At 43.5% G+C, this 27702-nt stretch overlaps 1 protein-coding gene across 6 annotated transcripts in view; it reads right to left on the bottom strand.

Moving 5' to 3' along the window:
• LOC137311309 (zinc finger protein ZFAT-like) overlaps nucleotides 1–27702 on the bottom strand; it is a 109187-nt gene that overhangs the window by 29389 nt on the left and 52096 nt on the right. For all 6 annotated transcript variants that reach the window (XM_067978607.1, XM_067978615.1, XM_067978623.1 and 3 more), the window contains exons 8-13: nucleotides 25708–25795; nucleotides 19981–20130; nucleotides 14454–14627; nucleotides 11625–11713; nucleotides 10136–10274; nucleotides 2669–2790 (exon numbers count right to left, since the gene is read on the bottom strand). In XM_067978607.1, coding sequence (XP_067834708.1) covers nucleotides 2669–2790; nucleotides 10136–10274; nucleotides 11625–11713; nucleotides 14454–14627; nucleotides 19981–20130; nucleotides 25708–25795 — 762 coding nt within the window. The remainder of the gene's footprint in view (nucleotides 1–2668; nucleotides 2791–10135; nucleotides 10275–11624; nucleotides 11714–14453; nucleotides 14628–19980; nucleotides 20131–25707; nucleotides 25796–27702) is intronic.

Here is a 27702-nt window from a genome sequence, read left to right as displayed (position 1 = left end):
ACCTGTCAGGGGAGATGGCTTGAGGCTGTTTCCCCTGGCTGGAGAGAGTAGAACCAGGGTTCATAGTCTCAAGATAAGAGGTCAGCCATTTAGGACTGAGATGAGGAAAAATTTCTTCACTCAAGAGGGTTGTGAGTCTTTGAATTCTCTACCCCAGAGGAACATAGAAACAGGAGTAGGCCATTCAGCCCCACGTGCCTGCTCCGCCATTTGATAAGATCATGGCTGATCTGTGATCTAACTCCATATACCTGCCTTTGGCCCATATGCCTTAATACCTTTGGTTGCCAAAAAGCTATCTATCTCAGATTTAAATTTAGCAATTGAGCTAGTATCAATTGCCGTTTGCGGAAGAGAGTTCCAAACTTCTACAACCTTTTGTGTGTAGAAATGTTTTCTAATCTAGCTCCTGAAAGGTCTGGCTCTAATTTTTCGACTGTGCCCCCTACTCCTAGAATCCCCAACCAGCGGAAATAGTTTCTCTCTATCCACCCTATCTGTTCCCCTTAATATCTTATAAACTTCGATCAGATCACACCTTAACCTTCGAAACTCCAGAGAATACAACCCCAATTTGTGTAATCTCTCCTCGTAACTTAACCCTTGAAGTCCGGGTATCATTCTAATAAACCTACGCTGCACTCCCTCCAAGGTCAATATGTCCTTCCGAAGGTGCGGTGCCCAGAACTGCTCACAGTACTCCAGGTGCGGTCTAACCAGGGTTTTGTATAGCTGCAGCATAACTTCTGTCCCCTTGTACTCTAGTCCTCTAGATATAAAGGCCAACATTCCATTTGCCTTCTTGATTATTTTCTGCACCTGATCATGACACTTCAATGATCTATGTACCTGAACCCCTAAGTCCCTTTGGACATCCACTGTTTTTAACTTTTTACCATTTAGAAAGTACCCTGTTCTATCCTTTTTTGATCCAAAGTGGATGACGTCACATTTGTCTACATTGAATTCCATTTGCCACATTTTTGCCCATTCACCTAATCTATCAATATCCCTTTGTAATTTTATGTTTTCATCTCCACTGCTTACAATGCCACCAGTCTTTGTGTCATAGGCAAACTTAGAAATGAGACTTTCTATGCCTTCATCTAAGTCGTTAATAAATATTGTGAATAATTGAGGCCCCAAGACAGATCCCTGCGGGACTCCACTAGTCACATCCTGCCAATGTGAGTACCTTCCCATTATCCCTACTCTCTGTCGCCTTTCGCTCAGCCAACTTCCTAACCAAGTCCGTACTTTTCCCTTGATTCCATGGGCTTCTATCTTAGCTAACAGTCTCTTATGTGGGGCTGTGGATGCTCAGTCATTGAGTGTATTCAAGATTGAGATCGATAGATTTTTGGACACTAAGGGAATGAGGGATATGGGGATAGGGTGGGAAAGTGGAACTGAGGTAGAAGATCAGCCATGATCTTATTGAATGGCGGAGCAGGCTCAAGGGACAGTATGGCCTACTCTTGCTCCTATTTCTTATGTTCTTATGGTTGAACAGAAAGTCCTGGTGACTGTATTTCAGCTTACCGCTTACATCATGTGATGTTCCTAGACTTCAATAGGTTATAGCGTAAATACTCCACTATTGTCTGTGTTTTAGGTCATAAACTGCCAAACAGATTTAATTAACAGTGAATGGATAAGTCAGAGACAAAAGCACTTCTTCCAGAAGGAAAAGTACAAAAAATTAGACAGCAGTCAATCTGAGATGCTCCTAATGGAAAAGAAAAATGCCATGGCCACACCTAACCAGTTTAAAATCATCCTCTAAAGCTCCCAATTAAATTACATACTTTCCTTATACTGTTTCAATTTTAGGAGGTGGGTTTTCAAGTTGGGTTAGCTCTTTGCATCAACAGTCTCAGCAGTAGTTACCTGTGCAGTGTATATCTTTGATGTGCGAAGCAGTGTATGTGAGAGGACTGGCAGTACGTGGAGTGATTGTGGAAACTTTATTGAGAAAAAGGGCAATTCGAACTCCAATATGTACAACAGGGTTGTCTTGCAATAAGTCCCATTAAAGGAGTACCTTCAGCACCTGTAATGGTTCAATTGTTAAATCTAATGCACGGTGTGGTACTGACTCATACATACCAGGAAGATCTGAGGTTTGATCCCCAATCAGTGCTGGGTTAGTTCATCTCAGCAAGGCCAATAGTAGAAGCACTACAACTGGCTAGAGGTGCCCTGTACTAATCATTATCAAGTGTCTCCTGCTGGATCGTACACGCATGTGGATGTTAGATGAGGACAGGATTGGGCTTTGAGTTTTGATAACTACTGTCTTTTTGTGTCCTGACCTCGTTTCCCATTACTTTCAATGTCACGCTCAGAACTGCTGAAAATGAAACCACCTTCAAGCCAGCAAAATAGCTTCTTGTGCTTTATTAAGTCATAACAACCTATTTCACTGTTGATTTCCCACAATTATCATGGGGTAGAATTATTAAGATAAAAGGAAAAACAAAACATCATTATTCCCTTGGTATTTTCCCACTCACGGTCTTCCTTATGACAGTCTCTATCGACACTTGCTGTTAAAACAAATATGAAGAATGGCCATGGGCTAGGTGCAGAGGGCAGCTGGCATCCTCCGGAACTGCATCCTAGTAAAATTCAGCACTCACAGGAGAGGAGGTGAGAAAATAAGTACCTGCTCTATGGCTTCCCCTTCGATACTGCCCACAATTTTCAGTCCGTGCTTGTTTTTCAGGTGTCTGTTCAGCTCCCACTTGGTACCATACACAAAACTGCACACTGGACATTTTACACCACCTTTAAAAACAAAAGGAAAACAACATACTTTTTGTAAGAAGACATGCTAATAACCTTGTCTGGCTGACGTTGCCACACTGAAAGCCCTTATGGCTTTTTGATTGTACAATTACCATTTCATAAGAATGTAACATGATAGGTAGATAATGGTGATACTATGAAATGGTATTAACCAGCTTTTTGTGTCCTGACCTCGTTTCCCATTACTTTCAATGTCACGCTCAGAACTGCTGAAAATGAAACCACCTTCAAGCCAGCAAAATAGCTTCTTGCGCTTTATTAAGTCATAACAACCTATTTCACTGTTGATTTCCCACAATTATCATGGGGTAGAATTATTAAGATAAAAGGAAAAACAAAACATCATTATTCCCTTGGTATTTTCCCACTCACGGTCTTCCTTATGACAGTCTCTACTGTCAGCTAGCATGCTGCTGCATCAGCGTTTGCAGTTGTCTATTTCTTTTTCAACTAAATGAGCTGTTTTGATCATCAACAATTCAAGTTTGAGCTCAACTGCTGACTTCAGGAGTAAACCTAGATTTCTGACACCATCCATGTGTTGCAATCTCTGAAGAGCAATAACATCTTTCCCACGGTATTGTGACTGCATACTACATTCCACATGGGGACCAATAGCATTGAAAACAATACAACCTCATGATTTGTGTAATATACATGTTTTATAACACTAGGTTGAATGGAGTGTTTTCTTTGATCATTTTTAGTGCAATAGAGACAGATAAGTTACCATAAATGTATACAGCACAGGAGGAGGCCAAGAGGCCCATTGCGTCTGTGTGTCACTCCTTGGTATAGCAATCTAAAACTAATTCTATTGCCCTGATAACCTTGTAACTTTATCTTCAAGGAAACTGAAGTGGCAGATCCAGGGAGTAAGAGTAAAAAGCAAAACAGCAAATGCTGCAAATCTGAAATAGAAACAGCACACGACAGAAATGCACAGCAGGGTCACAGCTAAGGAGAAACCATTAGCACTTCAACTGCACAGCAGGGTGATCGCATCTAAGAGAAACCGTTAGCACTTCAGATAGGTCCCTTTTCTCAGAGCTCATCAGGTCCAATCACGACTGCAGCTTTTGTTACTGTTGGTATTTTCAGTAGTTTTTCATGCCAAGTGGTTGTTATTCATGTGTGACCTCAGGCAGTGAGTGTTCGTAGGCTATCAGACCACAGGTGGATGGAAGGTATCACAGCTCAGCCCGATCCTGTCCTCACCCAATGGCACACTTTCAACAAAGGTCATTAGATAGCTAATCTTAATTGGAAAGAACTTGCATATATAAGTACCTTCAATGTAGAAAAAGATGCATCACAGAGGCGTAAGGAAAAATTGGATGCTGAGCCAAAGACAGTGGTATTATGACAGGTGACTAAAGACTTAGGAACATAGGAATATAGGAACAGGAGTAGGCCATTCAGCCCCTCGTGCCTGCTCCGCCATTTGATAAGATCATGGCTGATCTGTGATCTAACTCCATATACCTGCCTTTGGCCCATATGCCTTAATACCTTTGGTTGCCAAAAAGCTATCTGTCTCAGATTTAAATTTAGCAATTGAGCTAGCATCAATTGCCATTTGCGGAAGAGAGTTCCAAACTTCTACCACCCTTTGTGTGTAGAAATGTTTTCTAATCTCACTCCTGAAAGGTCTGGCTCCAATTTTTAGACTGTGCTCCCTACTCCCAGAATCCCCAACCAGAGGAAATAGTTTCTCTCTATCCACCCTATCTGTTCCCCTTAATATCTTATAAACTTCGATCAGATCACACCTTAACCTTCGAAACTTCAGAGAATACAACCCCAATTTGTGTAATCTCTCCTCGTAACTTAACCCTTGAAGTCCGGGTATCATTCTAGTAAACCTATGCTGCACTTCCTCCAAGGCCCATATGTCCTTCCGAAGGTGCGGTGCCCAGAACTGCTCACAGTACTCCAGGTGCGGTCTAACCAGGGTTTTGTATAGCTGCAGCATAACTTCTGCCGCTTTGTACTCCAGTCCTCTAGATATAAAGGCCAACATTCCATTAGCCTTATTGATTATTTTCTGCACCTGTTCATGACACTTCAATGATCTATGTACCTGAACCCCTAAGTCCCTTTGGACATCCACTGTTTTTAACTTTTTACCATTTAGAAAGTACCCTGTTCTATCCTTTTTTGATCCAAAGTGGATGACCTCACATTTGCCTACATTGAATTCCATTTACCTCAGTTTTGCCCATTCACCTAGTCTATCAATATCCCTTTGTAATTTTATGTTTTCATCTACACTGCTTACAATGCCACCAATCTTTGTATCATCGGCAAACTTAGATATGAGACTTTCTATGCCTTCATCTAAGTCGTTAATAAATATTGTGAATAATTGAGGCCCCAAGACAGATCCTTGCAGGACTCCACTAGTCACATCCTGCCAATGTGAGTACCTACCCATTATCCCTACTCTCTGTCGCCTTTCGCTCAGCCAACTTCCTAACCAAGTCTGTACTTTTCCCTCGATTCCATGGGCTTCTATTTTTGCTAACAGTCTCTTATGTGGGACTTCATCCCTTCTGGAAGTCCATATAAATAACATCCATTGACATTCTCCCTACCACTACTTTAGTCACCTCTTCAAAAAATTCAATCAGGTTTGTCAGACACGACCTACCTTTCACAAATCCATGCTGGCTCTCTCTGATTAACTGAAAATTCTCGAGGTGTTCAGTCATCCTATCCTTAATTATAGATTCCAGCATTTTCCCCACAACAGATGTTAGGCTAACTGGTCTATAATTCCCGCGGTTCCCTCTCTCTCCTTTCTTAAAAAGCAGAGTGACATGTGCAATTTTCCAATCTAGAGGGAGAATTCCTGAATCTAGAGAACTTTGAAAGATTATAGTTAGGGCATCTGCAATGTGCTCACCTACTTCCTTTAAAACCCTGGGATGGAAACCATCTGGTCCTGGGGATTTGTCACTCTTTAATGCTATTATTTTCTTCATTACTGTTGCTTTCCTTATGTTAATTTTATCGAGTCCCTGAACCTGATTCAATATAAGTTTTCTTGGGATTTCCGGCATGCTATCCTCTTTTTCTACTGTAAATACTGATGCAAAGTAATAGTTGAACATGTCCGCCATTTCCCCATTGTCAATGACAATATCTCCAATTTCAGTTTTTAAGGGGCCAACACTGCTCCTGACCACCCTCTTTTTCCTAATGTAACTATAAAAGTTCTTTGTATTGGTTTTGATATCCCTTGCAAGTTTCTTTTCATACTCACTTTTTGTAGCTCTTACTATCTGTTTTGTGACCCTTTGTTGATCTTTGTATCTTTCCCATTCGCCAGGATCTGTGCCATTTTTTGCCTTTTTGTATGCCCTTTCCTTATGTCTTATACTGTCCCTTACCTCTTTAGTTGTCCATGGCTGTTTTTTTTGGCAAGTAGAGTTCTTGCCCCTCAGGGGTATAAACCGATTCTGTATCACGTTAAATGTTTCTTTAAACATTTCCCACTGATCATCTGTCGTTTTACCCATTAACAGATTTGCCCAGTTTACTGTGGACAGTCTCTGTCTCATCCCATTGAAGTCGGCCTTACCCAAGTCTAGAATCTTAGCAGCTGATTCACTTTTTTCCCTTTCAAACATTACCTTGAACTCGATCGTGTTATGATCGCTTTTGGATAGATGTTCACGCACAGTCAAGCTGTTAACTAAATCTGGTTCATTACTCATTACTAAATCTAGTATGGCTTGCCCCCTTGTTGCCTCTAGGACATAATGCTATAGAAAACTATCCCGGACACACTCAAGAAATTCACTACCTTTCTGACAGTTGCTAGTCTGCTTTTCCCAATCTATGTGAAGGTTAAAGTCCCCCATTAAGACCACTATGCCTTTCTTACACGCTTGTCTAACCTCTGCATTTATGCAATCTAGCACTTCAGAGCTGCTGCGAAGGGTCGTATAAACAACTCCCACTACAGTCTTAGATCCTTTCCTATTTCTCAATTCAACCCATAAGGTTTCTGTTGGCTGCTTACCCCTCGTTATATCCTCCTTTATCATTGAAGTGATTTAATCTCTAATCACTGAGGCTACTCCTCCCCCTCTTCCATTTTTCCTATCTCTCCAGTTGACCTTATAACCCGGTATATTTAGTTCCCAATCCTGACCATCCTGCAGCCATGTCTCAGTAATAGCTATCATGTCATACCCTCCAATTTGAATTTGAACCTGTCGTTCATTTAGTTTATTCCTTATACTCCGTGCATTTGTATATACAATTCTTAGTTGGGCCACACACCCAAGCCTGACCTTCAGCTTTGATGCTGGGTTAATCGCTTTACACCTTCTAGTTTTCACTTTATCTGTAGTGCCTAAAGTACAATTTCTTTCTGCTGCTCTATGCTTTTCCCTTTCACCTGTTCTTGAACAACTATTTGTATTCTAAATTTCCCCTGGGTCTTCCCCTCTCTTGCTGCTCTCAACTTTACTCTCTTCTGACTCCCCGCTAAGGTTCTCATTCCCCTGCCACTCTAGTTTAAAACCCTCCCCAACAGCAGTAGTAAACCCCCCTGCAAGGATATTAGTCCCGGATCTGTTGAGGTGCAACCCGTCCGGCTTGTACAGGTCCCACCTTCCCCAGAATTGGTCCCAATTCCTCAGGAATCCTAATCCCTCCCTACTGCACCAACCCTCCAGCCAGGCATTCATCTGATCTATTCTCCTATTCCTATACTCACTAGCACGTGGCACTGGGACGCCCACATCCCATGAACGAATAAAAAAAAAATCTGCAGTTCTTTTCTTTTATGACAATACAAAGAATAACATGTCAGTCAGCTGAACTTAGGAAAGAAGCACATACCTTTATATGGCACTTCGCATCTGAGAGAAGTGATAAGGCACTACATAAAATGTTTCAGAGACAGTGAATTACTTTTGGACTGTAAATGCAGCAGCTGTTTTTCACATGGCAAGATGCCACCAACAGCAATGAGATGAATATTTTTGATGGTGTTGGTTGAGGGAAAAATATTGGCCAGGATACCAGGAGAACTCCCTATTCTTCACATATTGACATAAGATTTAATATCCACCTGAACCACCCAAACTGAGGCCTTCGTTTAACATCTCATCCAAAGGCCGGTAAGTCCACCAACCCAGCACCCCCTCAGTACTGCACTGATGTGTCAGCCGAGATGATGGAGTCCACAGCCTTCTAACTCAGAGGTAGGAAAGCTACAAACTGATCCTAGGTCAAGGATTACAGCAATAGATCATGAAGAGACAATGGGGTTGAAATTCATCTTGGGTGGTACCAGAAAGTGGGCGGTGCGGCGTCGACCGCCCGTTACACGCCCCACCTGATACTCCGACCATTGACACCGCCCGTTATACGCCCCACCCGATACTTCGTCCATTGACACCGCCCGTTACACGCCCCACCCAATACTTCGTCCATTGACACCGCCCGTTACACGCCCCACCCAATACTTCGTCCATTGACACCGCCCGTTATACGCCCCACCCAATACTTCGTCCATTGACACCGCCCGTTATACGCCCCACCCAATACTTCGTCCATTGACACCGCCCGTTATACGCCCCACCCGATACTTCGTCCATTGACACCGCCCGTTACACGCCCCACCCGATACTTCGTCCATTGACACCGCCCGTTACACGCCCCACCCGATACTTCGTCCATTGACACCGCCCGTTACACGCCCCACCCAATACTTCGTCCATTGACACCTCCCATTACACGCCCCACCCAATACTTCGTCCATTGACACCACCCGTTACACGCCCCACCCAATACTCCGACCATTGACACCACCCGTTACACGCCCCACCCAATACTCCGACCATTGACACCGCCCGTTATACGCCCCACCCGATACTCCGTCCATTGACACCGCCCGTTACACGCCCCACCCGATACTCCGACCATTGACACCACCCGTTACATGCCCCACCCGATACTCCGTCCATTGACACCGCCCGTTACACGCCCCACCCAATACTCCGACCATTGACACCACCCGTTACATGCCCCACCCGATACTCGTTACATGCCCCACCCGATACTCCGTCCATTGACACCGCCCGTTATACGCCCCACCCAATACTTCGTCCATTGACACCACCCGTTACACGCCCCACCCAATACTTCGTCCATTGACACCGCCCGTTACATGCCCCACCCAATACTTCGTCCATTGACACCGCCCGTTACACGCCCCACCCGATACTTCGTCCATTGACACCGCCCGTTATACGCCCCACCCAATACATCGTCCATTGACACCACCCATTACACGCCCCACCCAATACTTCGTCCATTGACACCGCCCGTTACACGCCCCACCCGATACTTCGTCCATTGACACCGCCCGTTACACGCCCCACCCGATACTTCGTCCATTGACACCGCCCGTTACACGCCCCACCCGATACTTCGTCCATTGACACCGCCCGTTACACGCCCCACCCGATACTTCGTCCATTGACACCGCCCGTTACACGCCCCACCCAATACTTCGTCCATCGACACCGCCCGTTATACACCCCACCCAATATTCCGTTCCATTGGCACCGCCCGTTACACGCCCCACCCAATACTCCATTCCATTGACACCGCCTATTATTCGGCCCACCCAATACTCCGTTCCATTGACACCGCCTATTATACGCCCCACACAATACTCTGTCCATTGACACCGCCCATTATATACCCCACCCAATATTCCGTTCCATTGACACCGCCCGTTATATGCCCCACCCGATATCCCGTTCCATTGACACCGCCCGTTATATGCCCCACCCAATATCCCATTCCATTGATACAGCCCATTATTCGTCTCACCCAATACTCCGTTCCATTGACACTGCCTATTATATGCCCCACCCAATATTCTGTTCCATTGACACCACCTAATATACGCCCCACCCAATATTCCATTCCATTGACACCGCCCGTTATATGCCCCACCCGATATTCTGTTCCATTGGCACAGCCCGCTTTGCACCACTGGCCAAGATGAATTTCTACTCCAGTATTGTAGGGTGCAATGAGATGAAGAAGGACAAAGAAATGGAAATAGAGAATGCAACTAGAGGCACTGTGAAATGGAAGATGGCCAGAATGGGCAGAAGGACAAAGCAGGAACAGGGAGATTCCTGGATACTAGGAGAGAGAGGACTTAATAGGAAAACCCAGAGTGGGAACCAATTGGCACAATGAGATTATTTTATCACTATCAAAAGAGTTTCAGTTATCTATTTTACTGTAAGTTGCATGCATTATTTCAAAGCAAAGCTCTGAATACCTTGTTGTGTCACACTCTCCTGAGCTAGCACACCAGTCCCAGCATTGACATATTCATCATTGGGGTGTTTCTTATGGTAATGTCTCTTCAGTGATCCAGCCATGTTACAGGAATAGTGGCATAGTGCACATCGGAAAGGCTGAAGTGAACAAGGAGATCATTACTTGCAACAGCAACTACAATAGTAACAGGGATAGGAGTAGCAAACACACCAACAATGGACAGCAGCAGCATCTACACTGACAATAGGGATAATAGGAACATCTACACCAACAGGGATAATAGGAGCATCTACATTATCAACAGGGATAATAGGAGCATCTACATTATCAACAGGGATAATAGGAACATCTACATTAACAACAGGGATAAAAGGAACATCTACATTAACAACAGGGATAATAGGAACATCTACATTAACAACAGGAATAACAAGAACATCTACATTAACAACAGATAGCAGCATCATCTACATTAACAACAGTTTTATTAGCAATGACTCAATTTCGGGTCAGGCGTTTATCATGCGCAGGACGCTGGTCCCCGAAATTGGGCCTTGTTGCGCCCATTTTATGCCTGTAAAACCGGTGCAACAAGGTCGAATTTCTACCCCCAAGCGTTTTCTGTTCTAATTAATTCTTTCCTAAATACACAAAACCATGGAAGTCCTTGCATCCCTCAGTCTCTCCTTCCTCCTATAATCTTACTTGAACTGAAGTTTGGCATCATTTAACTATTACTTCCTGATTTATCATGTTTTATCTTTTACTCTTTTCAACCTTGGGTGTGGCCTGCATTATGGGACTTGATTCCTGGTTTCTGCTGACAGTAATAGCATCAAGGGTAACAGCAACAAGTGTGACCTTACTGACAGCACTGCCCCATCTCACACCCTAGTGTTACTTCCCTTTAGTCGAAGGCCATAAACCAATGTCTTGCTCTCAGGAATGATGCTGTACCGAGGAGCAATGGGACATGGGTCTGCACCACAGTGAGCTCCTGATTTCAATCATGCCATTGTGAGCAGTTGCCAAGGAATCCTGGGGTTTCCCACAGGAAGAGAAAGCGAACTACAAGGCCATCTAGGCCTCTTTGACTTGTTTCATGGAAACTGGAAAGCATTCCTTTTCAGAGGGAGCAGCACTCAATCCCAGCTAAGTCACCATTTCATAGCTGGTGGGTCATGAGAGGCTCAGAGGCACAAGCAGTAGCAACTGTGCCGAGGGTATAGAGTGAATGGGAGGTGGGATGCAAATGTCCTTCCCGGTCTACATTAGCCCTAACTGATGAGATTGCCCGACCCTCAATCATTATATGATATACATCCCCATTCACGATATTCTTGACAGTCACCAACAATACTGCCCAACTCTCAATGGTCACAGTCTCACTAATGAGACTACATCCTCACTGAAAATAGTCTTCACTGGAAGTACTGCTGAACCATATTGTGTCTCATAACACTTTATTCTAGGCAAATGATTTTTACCTTGAAGGCAGCATGCTGCTCCATATGCCGAAGAAGATTTGGCTTTTGTGCGGCGGTGTAGTCACACACTGTACACTTAAATTGTTTACCTGCAGGACATGAAAAAAAGTAGAGTGAGGAAGGAAAGAATATAATCAATAACTAATGCAGCCAAAATGTCACTCAGAAAATTGCTTGTAATTGATGCTTGTCTTCTCAAATGACATTTTAATTTTGTTTTTTAAAATTAACACAGAACCGAGTGACGTGGAACTTTTAAAAGGTTCTCAGCTCTATTAATGTAAGGAAAACAGAAAACATTAATTGGAATTAAACATTCTTTATTCGGAACAAATTGTTAGGCATCTCTACTCAAATTTTTGTTTAATTTCCCCCCTTATGGTTGTTTGTCCATCAGTTAGCTGGGCTGAAATTGCTTTAGACCATTTTCGGCCCTAAAATGTGCACTGTGCATGGATCGCGCGCCTCAAACGGGAGGTCTGAGGCCTGAAATTGGCTATCGCGTCGGACATCTTTCAGGCATCCTTTAGGTGTGAGACATTGGTCCTCGAAATTGGCGCTCATTGCACAAGGTCTAATTTCCACCCCAGTGAGAGGAGGAAAGGCCAAAGGCAGCGCCAATGTACAAGACAAGTGTCAGGAGGATGTGGGAAGAGGGACCAGCCTCAAATGCAAATTAATGTGGCTAAGTGTGAAGTAATACATTTCGGGAGAAAACAAGGACTGAAAGTAGACACTTAATCGAAAGAAACTGAGGGGTATGGATGAACGAAGAGACCTAGGGTTTGTGCAAGTGCGAGTGCAACTGGATAAAGGTATAAAAACGGCCACAGTTAGGGTTGTGTGTGCAGTTATGCTTTCAATTTTTGGCTGTAAGCAGTTTTGGCAGTCCCATTATAGAAAGGGCATTAAAACCTTAAGGTAGAGTAGATTCACCAGGATGATGCCAGGGATGGGAAATTTTAGTTATGAGATATGGGAACTGTTTCCTGCATTACAAAAATGACCACACTTCAAAAGTACTTAATTGGCTAGAAAGCAATTTGGGATGTCCTGAGGTCGTGAAAGATGCTATACAAATGCAAAGCTTGCTTTCTTCTTTATCGCCACTGGAGTAGAGAAAGATAAGGAGATTTAAGAGGTTTTTCAAATTATAAAGAGTTTTGATAGAGAAAGGCTATTTCCTCTAGACTGGGGAGTCAGTGAGGAGTGGTTATCAATGTAAAATTATTAATAAGGGATGGAGGAGAGCGGTTAGGAGAAATTTCTTTACACCGCTAGGCAATGGTGGGTACTGTCTTGCAGTGTCAATCCTGCCGGGAGCGAGCTGTGCATACTGGTTCAGGGTACCGGCTGTGGCGGAAGTCCCACCTTGCTGGAACACTGCCACTGGGAGGATAATCCTGGCCCTGGTGTTTTAAAGGTTATAATATTATGTTATGTTATGTTTATTTATTTCTCTCAGATTTATATGGTAATGTTATAATTATCTTAAGGATAGTGCCTCACCCACTTTTTTTTTGGATCCTTTACTTACCTGTATAGGTTCTTCCTATTGTGAATCTTATTAGCTGCCCACCGTGCAGAACGAAGTAGTCAGCACTGAGGATCAGGAGCTTCCCTAGAAGGAGTCGAACTCCAGAGATGATTTTTCGTCCTGGGGAGCAACGCCTGTGACATCTGTGCGTGCGCAAGGCCTCCCTTTTAAGGGTCCCCACTCACTCTCTAGCTCCTGCTTGGGGCTGGACTGAGCTGCTTTCAATTTTTTGGATGGGAAGCAGTAGCAGTGGGCGGCCAGGGCCTGGCCTCAGACAGCACCAATGGTGGAAACCCGGAGTCTCTCTCTCTCTCTCTCTCTTTCTTGCTTGCGGTGGTTGGGAGGGGTGGGCGGGCAGGATTGCATCTCGTGATGCTGTATTTCAGTGCCTTTATTCACTGGGAAACAGTATGATATAATAGCTTCCATTTCACAAATACAAGTGAATCTAGGAGTCGTATAAGCATACCAACCTGTCCAGCAAATGCGCTGGAGCTATAATCACAAAGTTAGAAGGATTCGATAAGGTAAATACAGGAATTATTTCCTCTGGTGGGGGAATCAAGAACGAGAGGACATGATCTTAAAATTGGAGCTAGGCCATTCAGGAGTGAAATCAGGAAGCACTTCTTAACACAAAGGGTAGTAGAAATCAGGAATTCTCTCCCTCAAAAGGCTGTGGATGCTGGGACAATTGGAGCTTTCAAGGGTATCAAGTGATATGGAGCAAAGGTAGGAAAATAGAACTGAGGTCCAGATCAGCCATGATCTAACTGAATGGCAGTGCAGGCTCAGGGGCTGAATGGCCTACTCCTGTTCCTAAAGTATACTCACTGGTTTCAAAGTGATGATGAGCGCTACAGGCCTCATGCTTGCCCCATTCAAGATTCTTCAGCGGCCCACAAGGCTGCCAACTCCAGGTAAGCTTAAAAAAAAATCATCCCCCACTATGGACTTGTCTGAAGGCCGCTGCCAACAGCCTGACATTGATGCCTTCACTCGGGCGAGCTGCCCGTGGAGGTGCGACCAGCACCGGCAGCTATCACCGAGTATGCTGATGAAGCCCAAGGACCAATCTGCATCAATCCTTAGGTCTCTAGGTTTAGGCAAGCGAAAACAGACCCAGACTAATTTCTAGGCTGTAATATCCAAATCGAGGGATTTCTACTGGTGGGCAGAGTTGGGTTTGAGCACTCAAGGCAACTTGGAAGTGCCCTTGCCTTGACAAGCTGACCATAGGGTACAACCAAGGAGGCAGGCAGCAACAGGTTCTGCTGGATAACATTACTCACCATCAGCGGTGTGCAACAACTTATGACTCTTGAGGCTACCTTTCGATTTGAACTTCTTGCCACATAAGTCACAGAGATGTGTCTTCTCGGTGCTGTGACGATTCATGTGGGCTCTCAGGTTGCTCTTGCTGCGCGTGGCATACTCACAAACCGAACACTTGAACGGCTTCACTCCTAGAGGCGAGAGAAACTGTGAGCAGCATTTAATGCATATGCCACACGAAGAGAAATATATAACTGTCAAATTTTCAGTATTTATTGATAGTACTTTTGTGGCTGTGTACATAATATATACTAATAAAAAGGATGTTTTCTGCAATGAAATCACAGTTTTTTTTGTATTTCAACAGACAAAAGAATTCTGCGAGAGTGTGTCAATATTTGCAGGCTTAACCTGATATTTATCCAGGTTTTTTTTAAATAGGGATTAATGAAACCTTTCATGACCTCAGGACGTCACAAAGCGTGTAACAACCAATGAAGTACTTTTGATGTATGCAAAGTGTGATGCGGCAGCCAATTTGCACACAGCAACGTCCCACAAAGAGAAACCTGATAATGAGTAGGTAATCTGTTTTTTTAGTGAATTTGCTTGAGGTGTAAATATTGGCCAGAATATCGGGGTTATCCCCTGCTCTTCTTTGAAATAGTGCCATGGGATCTTTTACATCCACCTGAGAGAGCAGATGGGGGCCTCGGTTTAAGGTCTCATCTGAAAGATAGTACCTCTGACAGAGCAGCACTCCCTCAATACTGCACTGGAGTGTCATCCTAGATTATGTGCTTAAGTCTCTGAAGTGGAACTTGAACCAACAAGCTTCTGACTTAGAGGCGAGATTGCTACCATTGAGCCATGGGTAACAGAAGAGCGGGAATCCCCCAGCGGCCGAGTATATAGGAGAGCGGAGAGACAGTGCGGGAAACCCCCAGCGGCCGAGTACATGGGAGAGCGGAGAGAGTAGAGAGAAAGTACGGGCATCCCTAAGTCTGAGCTAAATATCTCGGAGGTGAGACTTTGCAGTCCATTGGGTGTGATTTTCACCTTCACCGCTTGGGCGGTAAACTGACGGAGTGGATTGCCCGTCCGCTAAAGAACCCACTCAATTTTCCCCATAAGCGTTTTTTTTTTGGATTATGGCCAGGAATTTCCTCGAGGCTTCTCCCACTCCACCGCTGTAACTTTGCTAGGACATCGCCAGAAACCCTGTTCACGCGGGAAGCTAAGGATTCCACTGAATTTTTGCCAAAGCTACGGCGGCAGAGCATGAGCAGCTCCAAGGAAATTCCCAATCCATGTTTTTCCTTTGATAAGTTATTTAGAAACATAGAAAATAGGAGCTGGAGTAGGCCATTAAGCCCTTCGAGTCTGCTCCGCCATTCAATATGATCATGGCTGATCCTCCACCTCAATACCATATTCCCGCTCTCTCCCCATACCCCTTGATGCCTTTTGTATCTAGAAATCTATCTCGCTCCTTCTTAAAATATATTCAGTGACTTGGCCTCCACAGCCTTCCGTGGTGGAGAATTCCACAGGTTCACTACCCTCTGAGTGAAGAAATTTCTCCTCATCTCAGTCCAAAATGTCCTACCCCGTAACCTGAGACTGTGACCCCTCGTTCTAGACCCCCCAGCCAGGGGAAACATCCTCCCTGCATCCCGTCTGTCTAGCCCTGTCAGAATTTTATATGTTTCAATGAGATTCCTCTCTCATTCTTCTAAATTCGAGTGAATACAGGACGAGCCGACCCAATCTCTCCTCATACAACAGTCCTGCCATCCCAGGAATCAGTATGGTGAACCTTCGCTGCATTCCCTCTATGACAAGTATATCCTTTCTTAGGTAAGGACACCAAAACTGCACACAATACTCCAGGTGTGGTCTCACCAAGGCTCTGTATAACTGCAGTAAGACATCCTTGCTCCTGTACTCAAATCCTCTTGCAATGAAGGCCAACATACCATTTGCCTTCCTAACTGCTTGCTGCACCTGCATGTTTGCTTTCAGTGACTGGTGTACAAGGGCACCCAGGTCTCTTTGTACATCAACATTTCCCAATCTATCACCATTTAAATAATACTCTCCCTTTCTGTTTTTCCTTCCGAAGCGGATAACTTCACAATTATCCACATTATATTCCATCTTCCATGTATTTGCCCACTCACTCAACTTGTCTAAATCGCCTTGAAGCCTCTTTGCATCCTCCTCACAACTCACGATCCCACCTAGTTTTGTGTCCTCAGCAAACTTGGAAATATTAAATTTGGTTCCCTCATCCAAATCATTGATATAGATTGTGAATATCTGGGGCCCCAAGCAGTGATCCCTGCGGTACCCCACTAGTCACTGCCTGCCACCCCGAAAAAGACCCATTTATTCCTACTCTCTGTTTCCTGTCTGTTAACCAATTTTCAATCCATGTCAGTAAATTACCCCCAATCCCATGTGCTTTAATGTTGCAAACTAACCTCTTATGTGGGACTTTATCAAAGGCCTTCTGAAAATCCAAATAAACCACATCCACAGGTTCTCCCTTATCTATTCTACCAGTTAAATCCTCAAAAAACTCCAGTAGGTTTGTCAAACATGATTTCCCTTTCATAAATCCATGTTGACTTTGTCTAATCCCATTGATATTTTCCATGTGTCCTGTTATCACACCTTTTATAATAGACTCTAGCATTTTCCCTACTACTGATGTTAGGCTAACTGATCTGTAGTTCCCTGTTTTCTCTCTCCCTCCTTTTTTAAATAGTGGGGTTACATTTGCCACTCTCCAATCTGCAGGAACTGTTCCATAATCTATACAATTTTGGAAGATGACAACTAATGCATCCACTATTTCTATGGCTACCTCTTTTAGTACTCTGGGATGCAGATGATGAGGCCCTGGGGATTATCAGCTTTCAGTCCATTAATTTCTCCAGCACTATTTTTGTACTAATACTAATTTCCTTTAATTCCTCCTTCTCATTAGTCCCTTGGCTCCCTAGCATTTCTGGGAAGTTATTTGTGTCCTCTTTCGAGAAGACAGATCCAAAGTATTTGTTTAATTGCTCTGCCATTTCCTTGTTCCCCATTATAAATTCTTCCGTTTCTGACTGTAAGGGACCTACATTTGTCTTTACTAATCTTTTTACATACTTGTAGAAGCTTTTACAGTCCACTTTTATGTTCCTTGCAAGTTTATTCTCATATCCTATTTTTTGCCTCTTAATCAATCTCTTTTTTGCACCACTTTCTTTTTAGGTTACCTGCACTGCACACAATTCTCTGGCCATGAGGAAGAACAGAACAATTTTACTATCCTGTGCCTTACTGTACAATTCCTTGTTTCTTGCATCCCCACCTCCCCTATACAGGGGGAAGTAGGAATAGAGGAACTGACTAACCTCCACTTGGCCATTCTCCATCTTTGATAGCATGACTAAGATCCAAGATTCATTGAAGGTGCCAACGAGCAACCTACTGCTCATTGGCACCATTGCATTGCCCACCTGTAATATCTACTAACTTGGCTGGGTGGTTTTAAGGATCTAAATTTGAGTTCAATAGGCTGCAAAAGCAACTCATCCCTCATCCCTATTGTCCCTATGGTAGCGTGCAAGATTACACTGTACCAAAATTTCCCAGTTTCCAGCTGCTCATCCTGGAACCTCTGTGAAGATAAATGTAAATGTGCAGGAAAATAATATGGCTTTTTAGCTCACCCAACTCAGGAGGCCTATGTCAATGTGCTAGCCAGATGCCATACCAGTTATGTGGTTAGCACGGGCCAATCAGATCTGAGAATCAGATTGCTTAGCAATGACAGACCAACAGTAAAATGTGAAAATTTCAGTATAACTTTAACCATTTGAACCTGCAACTTAAAGTTTAAATAATCTGACTTAACTAAAAATATTTAAGTCTTTAAAAATTTAAGTCCAAGTTGAAATTTTAATTAATTTGAAGGCTCGGACCTAGTCGAGGCCTGGACCCATGGGCAAGCCCTTGACTCAATTTTTGAACACCTGCATTTAAAACTGATAAATGTAAAGGTGAAATGACTCATTATTTGAAAGTTGCAAATGAAAACTTACGTTACTAAGTTCAAGTAAATGGAAACATTTAAGAGTTTATTCCTAACTAAAAATTCAACCATGTTGAATCCCTGGAATGCAACTTGATTTCTCAGATAATACAATGAGCAATGTCACAGCACATAGCTTAACAGTGAATAAAGTTGCTGTTATATTAGCTCTACATTAAGCATCACAATACCTGAGCAAAAAAATTAACAAGCTAACCCAAGGAGTTTTTTTTTTGATTACTCCACTGTGAAACACTTTGGATGATATTCTACATTAAAGGCTCTATATAAATGCAAGCTGTTGTTGTTGTTAATGAAGTAGCCCACAGCAGATCCTGGAAAACAGGACAACATGCAGGTCCAGGCTGACAAGTGGCGGGTAACATTTGTGCTACATTATGTGCCAAGAAATGACTACTTCCAACAAAAAAAGGCCTAACCACTCCTCCTGACCATCAACAGCATTACCATCGTCGAGTCCCCAACTATCAATATCCCGGTGGTCACCATTGGCAAGAAGCTTAACTAGACTAGACATACTAACAGCATGACTACATGAACAAGGCAGAGGCTTGGTACTCTGCAATAAGTGGCTCACTTCCTGACCCCACAAAACCTCTCCATCATCTACAAGGCTCAAGTCAGGAAGGTGATGGGATACTCACCATTAGCTTGGATGGATCCAGCTGCAACAACACTCAAGAAGCTTGCAACCAGAGCAGAGCACTGATTGGCACCCCTGGCATTGGAAACAATGTCCATCCCCTCAATCACTGGGCACTGTGGCTGCAGTATGTATGATCGACAGGATACACTGCAGCATCTCAGCAAGGTAACTTCAACAGCACCTCCCTAACCTCCAACCTGTACCACTAAGAAGGAGCAGGATCTTGGGATAACCAGCATCTCCAAGTCACACACCATCCTGACTTGGGCATATATTCCTTCAATGCTGTTGGTCAAAATCCTGGAATTCTCAGCTAACACCACTGTGGAAGCACTATCAATAAAGGACTATAGTGGTTCAAAGTCAAAGCCCACCACTACCTTCTCAGGGCAAGTAGGAATGGGCAATAAAAAAAAAATGGAGCTTCGCCAGTGTTACCCATATCCTGAGATTAACAATTTAAAAAATAGCCAGAAGAGTAAAATATGGAACTGATTAAGTGGTTCTATTGCAATGCCAGTAGGACCACAATGCATTACAGGAAAGTAGCTTGGACAGCTGACCTTACATCGTTTTGTGAGGTCACTATTTTTTAATAAATATCAAATGCCCCTCTAAAGCCTGCTGACGTTCACTATCTAGTCCCCACTAGGGTGAGGTATGGGAGGGCAGTCAGGACTTGTGGAAATGTATACCAGCAACACACAGTGCCTTCGGGAGAAGAAGAATAAGGGGGAAAAAAAATCTGAATAAGAAATAAGATACCAGCGTGCTAGTGCATTCATACCCTCATGTGCCCAGATATGGCGCTGCAGATCGGTGCCATTCTTCCGGAAGTAGCAGTCACAGTAAGGGCATTTCACTGCTCGCTTTCCAATCAGCCCTTTCAGCTGTACTCGTTTCCCCAGAATCTCCGAGATGGTGCTCATAGGGACCTCTGAAAATGGATATTGAGAAGGTTAAAAGCAAAGTGGTTTGGTGATCTGGTGGGCAACGGCAATGACCTTCAAAATTAAACTGTTGGACGGCGAGGAGCAGATGTATACAAAGTAGAGAGATTCATTTAATGGAGAATTGCAGAACATGTACGGTGGACGCCTGCTCTCAGTCAGGAAGGGTTTCAGAAACGGAAGAAGAGTCTAAAATAGCAGAGAAAATGATCAAATAGAGGATTTTTAAAAAGAAATGTGTATTTTACCTAAAAGAATGACTTGGAGAGTGTTAGTAAATTAGATTTAGAATGAAAATGTAATCACCAGACAGATCCACTTTATTTTATATACATGCATTTTTTAAGGGTATTAGATTTTAAATGAAAATACACTCTTGAATTGCAGCTGACTTTATAACATTAGAGCCTAGAAATTCGGGTGCAAGGTATGATCCTAAATGGTAATATTGGTGGGGGGAGGAAAATTGCTGGTAGGGTGAGGAGAGTTCGGTGGCCGGGTCGATGGGATCGGTGGCCGGCAGGGGAGGGGGGGATGTTGGGTGAGCGGCCCACATTCTTTTAATGTGGGGTCAGGAGGAGTACTCTCTGTTCCGCATTCAGGTAAGCATTGGGGCCTTCCCTGCCGGTTAGTGCCACATTGTGTTGTGTGAGTTCAGCATGTGGTGAGCTGGGGGGCATTTGAAAATTGAAAACGCAGGACCCCAATTTGAATAAATTATTTCCACCGTTGAATGTTCCCAACGTGCGCTCCAGGTGCCAGCGCAACCACCTTATCCAATATGGTGTGCGGCACACTTCCAGTCGGAAATGAGCACACATTTCCTGACTGCCATTTTGAATGCTTAGGAGGCCATTTAGCGCCCGAAAAGCAGGCGCTGCGCAGCCAAATTTCTAGGCCTGGTGGTCTAATGATCTTTTATACAAAAACAATCCTATAAGGCCACCTTTCTGAAAGGAATGCAGTCAGGTGATAAGGAGGTAACATTGCTTCAATTAGGCAGAAGACCTTTATTAATCCGCTTGCAATCATCACTTTCCTTCAGTACAATGGTCTAATTGGCAAGTGTGCTGAAAGTCACATAGGCTGTAGCTTCAGGACTTAACCAGACGGACAGTTAGTCTGCACCTCTGGGTTAAGAAAGCTCACAGGTGGAACATCTTCTGGTGCCTCCCTGATTTGGTCATTATCAAACGGATACAGCTCGTTAGATGAAGAACTTTACTATACAACTGTAATATTGCATGGATATTACGTGTTACTTTGTAGAATTTGTTACATAATAGATATTTTGTACTCATTTAGTATGAGTTGTGTTACGTGGAATCTACATTTGACCTCAGTGGGGCTAAGGAGTGTGGAGTGTTTCACTGAAGGTTTTGAATCAAAAACAGAAAGTACAGTGCACTAAGGTCCCAGGTTCAATCCCTGGTCTGCTTGTTAATCTGTCAGTTAGATTGGCACTTAGGGCACAATAATTGTCTCAGTGAACCCAATGGGGTGGAAAAACCAACAGTCCACGCTCTTCATCACTGCTCAACGATCCCTGAATGTCAGGTGAGGGCAGAATCGAGCTCTACTCCGATATCTCTGCGGTCAAATAACATGATGGCGGTCTCGCGTTTAATTTTCCCTGTGCACTAGCAGGAAGTTAAAGCTTTAAATCAATACACTAATTTTTGTGCACAGGTTCATGAATATGCATTAAGTTCTTGTTTATTTTAAACAGGGTTGAAATTGCACAGGCAGGAATTTAATGTGAATACATTAGCTAGCGTGCTAAAAATAATGCACAGAGGAAATGAAACTACTCAGTAACATGGCTCACAGGTCCAGGCCACTTCAGTAAGTGGGTGTTCCACACCTAGCACCCAGGCACCATCAAGGAGTCATTGCATTCAAGTGAGGAAGGAGGGGAGAAAATTTGGTAAATGTGACAAAAGTGTTTAGTCAGCAGAGTGAAATAAAATAAATTGCTAATGCCTCTCTCCCCACCCTCTCCCCTTCCCCAGTTTTGAGCCATGGTGCTCAACTCATTTCACTTATTGCACTTACTGTTGACAGAGAGGGGAACACTTTCATCCCGTATCTGAACATGATCCCTAGCCAGATCTCAAAGCTGGCCGAACCGCTCATCATTCACACTCACCATAAACAAGTATCCTGCTGTTTGTTTCATAGAAGTCTCAAGTGTGACCAACACAGGGGTTGCAACAGTATTTCAACCACTGAGGAGCCTCATGTTGGGCCACAGAGGAGCCTTGCTTGTCTATCGTTCCAGAGTGAAGCACTAGCTTAATTCTCATTTTTTCACTTGAGAACTTCCTTGTGGAAAAAGGTGAGAATTGAAAAAAACAAGACCTACTTTTCGTTCATTCTCATCTTCTCCTTCCCCAGAGAATGGTCACAAGATTTGGAAAGTTTTTCTTATTTCTGTCAACATTTTGCTCCTGCTAAATTTACTTTCCTTACTTATTGAGGAAATACATTTTACAATAAATAGCTGGGTGGTTTCTAAAAGTAGGGAGCATGAGTTCATCGTTTAAAAGGACACTGGTGGTAGTTTTATTTGAAGTAGGCCAACATAAATAGGATCATTCTTCTTTCAACCAATATCTATATAAATTCTAGTCATCATACCGTGCGAAAGTGACCACATCTAATTGCTAGCTCGGCTCATTTGCTAGCACTCTTGGCTCCAGATCAGAAAGTTGTGACTTTAAATTGCTCTCCAGGACTTGCAGACATATACTGCATGCAATTCCAAGTGACTGCTGCATTCTTGGAAACGCTGTCTTTCAGACGAGATGTTAAACCATCCACTGCATGTTCTAGTGGTTCAGGTGGATTTACTATTCAAAGAGCAGGAAGATCTCCATCAAAAACAAACAGATTCATTGGCCATTTATCTCATTTGCTGTTTGTGGGATCTTGCTCTGCTCAAATTGGCTTCTGCTTTTGCATAGCAATAGTGGCTCAGTATCTGAATTTCCCTTCAGAGTCTGGGGAAACTGAGTGAAATGCTTTGAGACATCCTGCGGATGTGATAAGGCATAATATAAATGCCAATAAGAGGGCAATATGCAGCACTCCCTCAGATGAAGTGTCAGTTGACATTGTGGGAAGATTTCAGACCTACATGAAGATTTGTAGAAAATTCCTCGGAAATTGGAACTAGAAAAAACTAATATTCAATCTCCTTTTCACTCTCTTCTCCTGAAGGTTCTAACTCATGTTGGGGAATGTCTCCAAGAGTGACAGCTGCCTCCCACCCTGGTATCTTATGTGTCATGTATTAGCTTACTCGGTCTTAGCAGACTATTTGACTGACATCCGCGCCAGACAATAACCATCTCCAAAAAGACAGAGTCTAACCACTTCCCCATGACATTCAACGGTATTACCATCGCCAAATCCCCTACCAACAACATCCTGGGGGTCATCTGGACCAGCCACATAAATACTGTGGCTACAAATGCAAGTCAGAGGTGGGATATTCTATGGCGAGTGACTCACTTCCTGACTCCCCAAAACCTTTCCACCATTTACAAGGCACAAGTCAGGAGTGTGATGGAATACTCTCCACTTGCCTGGATGAGTGCAGCTCCAACAACACTCAAGAAGCTCGACACCATCCAGGACAAAGCAGCCCGCTTGATTGGCACCTATCCAGCACCTTAAACATTCACTCCCTCCACCACCGGCGCACAGTGGCTGCAGTGTGTACCATCTACAAGATGCATTGCAGCAACTCGCCAAGGCTTCTTCGACAGCACCTCCCAAACCCGCGACCTCTACCACCTAGAAAGATGAGAGCAGCAGGCACATGGGAACAACACCACCTGCACGTTCCCCTCCAAGCCACACACCATCCTGACTTGGAAATGTATCGCCGTTCTTTCATCGTCAAAATCCTGGAACTCCCTACCTAACAGCACTGTGGGAGTACCTTCACCACATGGACTACAGTGGTTTAAGAAGGCGGCTCACCACCACCTTCTCAAGGGCAATTAGGGATGGGCAATAAATGCTGGCCTTGCCAGCGACACCCACAACCCATGAATGAATTAAAGAAAACAGCAAGGTTGCAAACTGACAACGATCTGACCTAGAGGAAGTCTTATACAGTTTCGGGTTCACCGTGGTGCAGTATAACTGCAAGCAATGCAAAACAAAATTTTAAAACTTAAATCTGAAGCCACTTCAACTAGTGAGTGGAGTTCTACATTCCTTATTGGTGGTTATTAATTTTATCCCATATTATGGCCTCTGGCAGCTTACTACTGATGCTAGGGTGACTGGATCAACAGTTAACTAGTTTATTATTTCTTTCCCTTTTATGAAAACAGATGTTGCACTGACAGCCCTCTAGTCCCTGGCAAAACTTCCACATCCAAGGAGTTTAAAAGACTTGTAGTCAGAGCATCTGCTATTTCCTCTCTTTCAACATTCCAAAATTCATGCCATCAGGGCTTGGTGCCCTTTTTGCTTTCAGTTCCACTATTTGTTTCAGTACTACTTCCTTATCGATACTTATCCTAACTAATTGCTCCATTTCATCCTCTTGTACCTGTTAATTCCCATTACAGTACCACACTCATCTGAGAAAAGTGAGGTAGAGTGCTCATTTAATATCTCCATCATTCCTTTATCCTTCGTGGTTCCTCCCCAAACTGTTCCCATTTTCTATCCTCACTTGAAGGTTACGCCCTATGCAGGGGTACAGTTTAAAGGTGTTAGCGACCCTCTGGCCCGCCAGGTGGCTATTCTTCACGCGCAAACCGAGGCCTTGAATATCCGCAAACTAATTGAATTTTGAAGGCATCACAGTTGAACCCAATTATTCCTCACTTGATGTCCACTTACATGCATTTCCAGTAGGTGTTATTGGATAGCAATCAGGAGTAGTAAGTTTGGATGACTTTTCCCTACTTTACCCTAGGGCTGAAAATAAATGCGGCATCCCAACTACTGCATTAGATAAGATTATCTGTAATCACCAGGTATTGTTCTCTGACTATAAATGCGGTAACCTTCCACGGAATCCCACACTCACCTGACGAAGGAGAAAGCCTCCGAAAGCTTGTGATTTTCAAATAAAACAGTTGGACTATAACCTGGTGTTGTAAGATTCCTTACATTTGTCAACCCCAGTCCATCACCGGCATCTCCACATCTTAGATAAGATCAGTTAACTCATGACAAAGCAAGGATATTTCCTCTTTAAATAACAGGTTGTAGTTTATGGCCTTACCAAGGAAATTAATAAACTGTGATAATGTCCTTGTGAAGAAACTGCCAGTTACTAATGAACGAGCTTCTATCCACAATGGCTCACTCAACTTAGCAAGTGTCACTCAACTTTCAATCTTGGATTTATATGTATTTAATTCAAAATATGTTGGCTTAATGCAAGACTTTTCTATATGCCCCTTGAGTTATTGACCTGACTTTGAATGTGCAGAATAAAAGATAAAACAGTGTAACCTACTTCAGTTCAGAGATTAACTTTATCCATCACTTAAATGACAGGGCTTCTTGGTGGTGCAAATGTGATAACTCACCTGGATGGTATGTGGTGATATGAGACTTGATCAGACGATCATCAGAAAAGGATTTTTCACAGACAGGGCAAATATAAGTCTTCTTATCCTGAATGGAAGCATTCCAAAACAATGAATCAGAACGTTGTTAGCACAATCATTACTTTTTTTTGCATGTACATGTACACGTGTATCCATCCATATAAATAAAAACATGGCATCCAATGTTCTGCTGATTTGTTTTATCCATGTGAACCCCATGACTCAGCTATCGCTCATACAATTGGTCTGTGGCAAGTTACAAGCCATCCTGACTTGGATACATATCGCCATTCCTTCTTCATCACTGGGTTAAAATCCTGGAACTCCCTACGTAACATCATTGTGGGACTGCAGCAGTTCAAGAAGGCAGCCCACCACCACTTTCTCAAGGGCAGCTAGGGATGGACACAAAAGCCAGCCTTGCCAGGGATGCCCACATCCAGAGAATGAATAATAAAAATGTCTTGTGAAAGGCCTCCATGTGGGATGTAGACAGTGAATAATAAAGTCACAGATCAAGTCAGGCCTCAGGAACAAGTTGTTAGAAACAACAAACCCTCCATTTATCGGTTGTTAAAATGTCAGAGGCAGAACAGCAACATTATGAAAGTCTCTGTCAGCATCTAATTGGTCCCTGCCAACCGAATGTCTAATAATACATTGTGTCACGTGGTTAACAGATGACAGAAAGGACTCATAGAATCATAGAAGTTTACAACATGGAAACAGGCCCTTCGACCCAACATGTCCATGTCGCCCAGTTTATACCACTAAGCTAGTCCCAATTTCCTGCACTTGGCCCATATCCATCTAACCCATGTAACTGTCCAAATGCTTTTTAAAAGACAAAATTGTACCCGCCTCTACTACTGCCTCTGGCAGCTCGTTCCAGACACTCACCACCCTTTGAGTGAAAGAATTGCCCCTCTGGACCCTTTTGTATCTCTCCCCTCTCACCTTAAATCTATGCCCCCTCGTTATAGACTCCCCTACCTTTGGGAAAACATTTTGACTATCTACCTTATCTATGCCCCTCATTATTTTATAGACTTCTATAAGATCACCCCTAAACCTCCTACTCTCCAGGGAAAAAAGTCTCAGTCTATCCAACCTCTCCCTATAAGTCAAACCATCAAGTCCCGGTAGCATCCTAGTAAATCTTTTCTGCACTCTTTCTAGTTTAATAATATCCTTTCTATAATAGGGTGACCAGAACTGTACACAGTATTCCAAGTGTGGCCTTACTAATGTCTTGTACAACTTCAACAAGACATCCCAACTCCTGTATTCAATGTTCTAACCAATGAAACCAAGCATGCTGAATGCCTTCTTCACCACCCTATCCACCTGTGACTCTACTTTCAAGGAGCTATGAACCTGTACTCCTAGATCTCTTTGTTCTATAACTCTCCCCAACGCCCTACCATTAACGGAGTAGGTCCTGGCCCGATTTGATCTACCAAAATGCATCAACTCACATTTATCTAAATTAAACTCCATCTGCCATTCATCGGCCCACTGGCCCAATTTATCAAGATCCCATTGCAATCCTAGATAATCTTCTTCAATGTCCACAATGCCACCAATCTTGGTGTCATCTGCAAACTTACTAACCATGACTCCTAAATTCTCATCCAAATCATTAATATAAATAACAAATAACAGCGGACACAGCACCGATCCCTGAGGCACACTGCTGGTCACAGGCCTCTAGTTTGAAAAACAACCCTCTACAACCACCCTCTGTCTTCTGTCGTCAATCCAATTTTGTATCCAATTGGCTACCTCACCTTGGATCCCGTGAGATTTAACCTTATGTAACAACCTACCATGCGGTACCTTGTCAAAGGCTTTGCTAAAGTCCGTGTCGACCACGTCTACTGCACAGCCCTCATTGCACAACCTTTTTAATAGTACTGATAATTAGATGGCTGCCAGCGAGTATAAGGCTCCCATTTAACGTCAGAGATTATA

Source organism: Heptranchias perlo, chromosome 3 (genome assembly GCF_035084215.1).
Source record: "Heptranchias perlo isolate sHepPer1 chromosome 3, sHepPer1.hap1, whole genome shotgun sequence".
NCBI lineage: Eukaryota > Metazoa > Chordata > Chondrichthyes > Hexanchiformes > Hexanchidae > Heptranchias > Heptranchias perlo.
The sequence above is the reverse complement of the archived record's forward strand: the minus strand, read 5'-3'. Positions and strand labels throughout refer to the sequence as shown.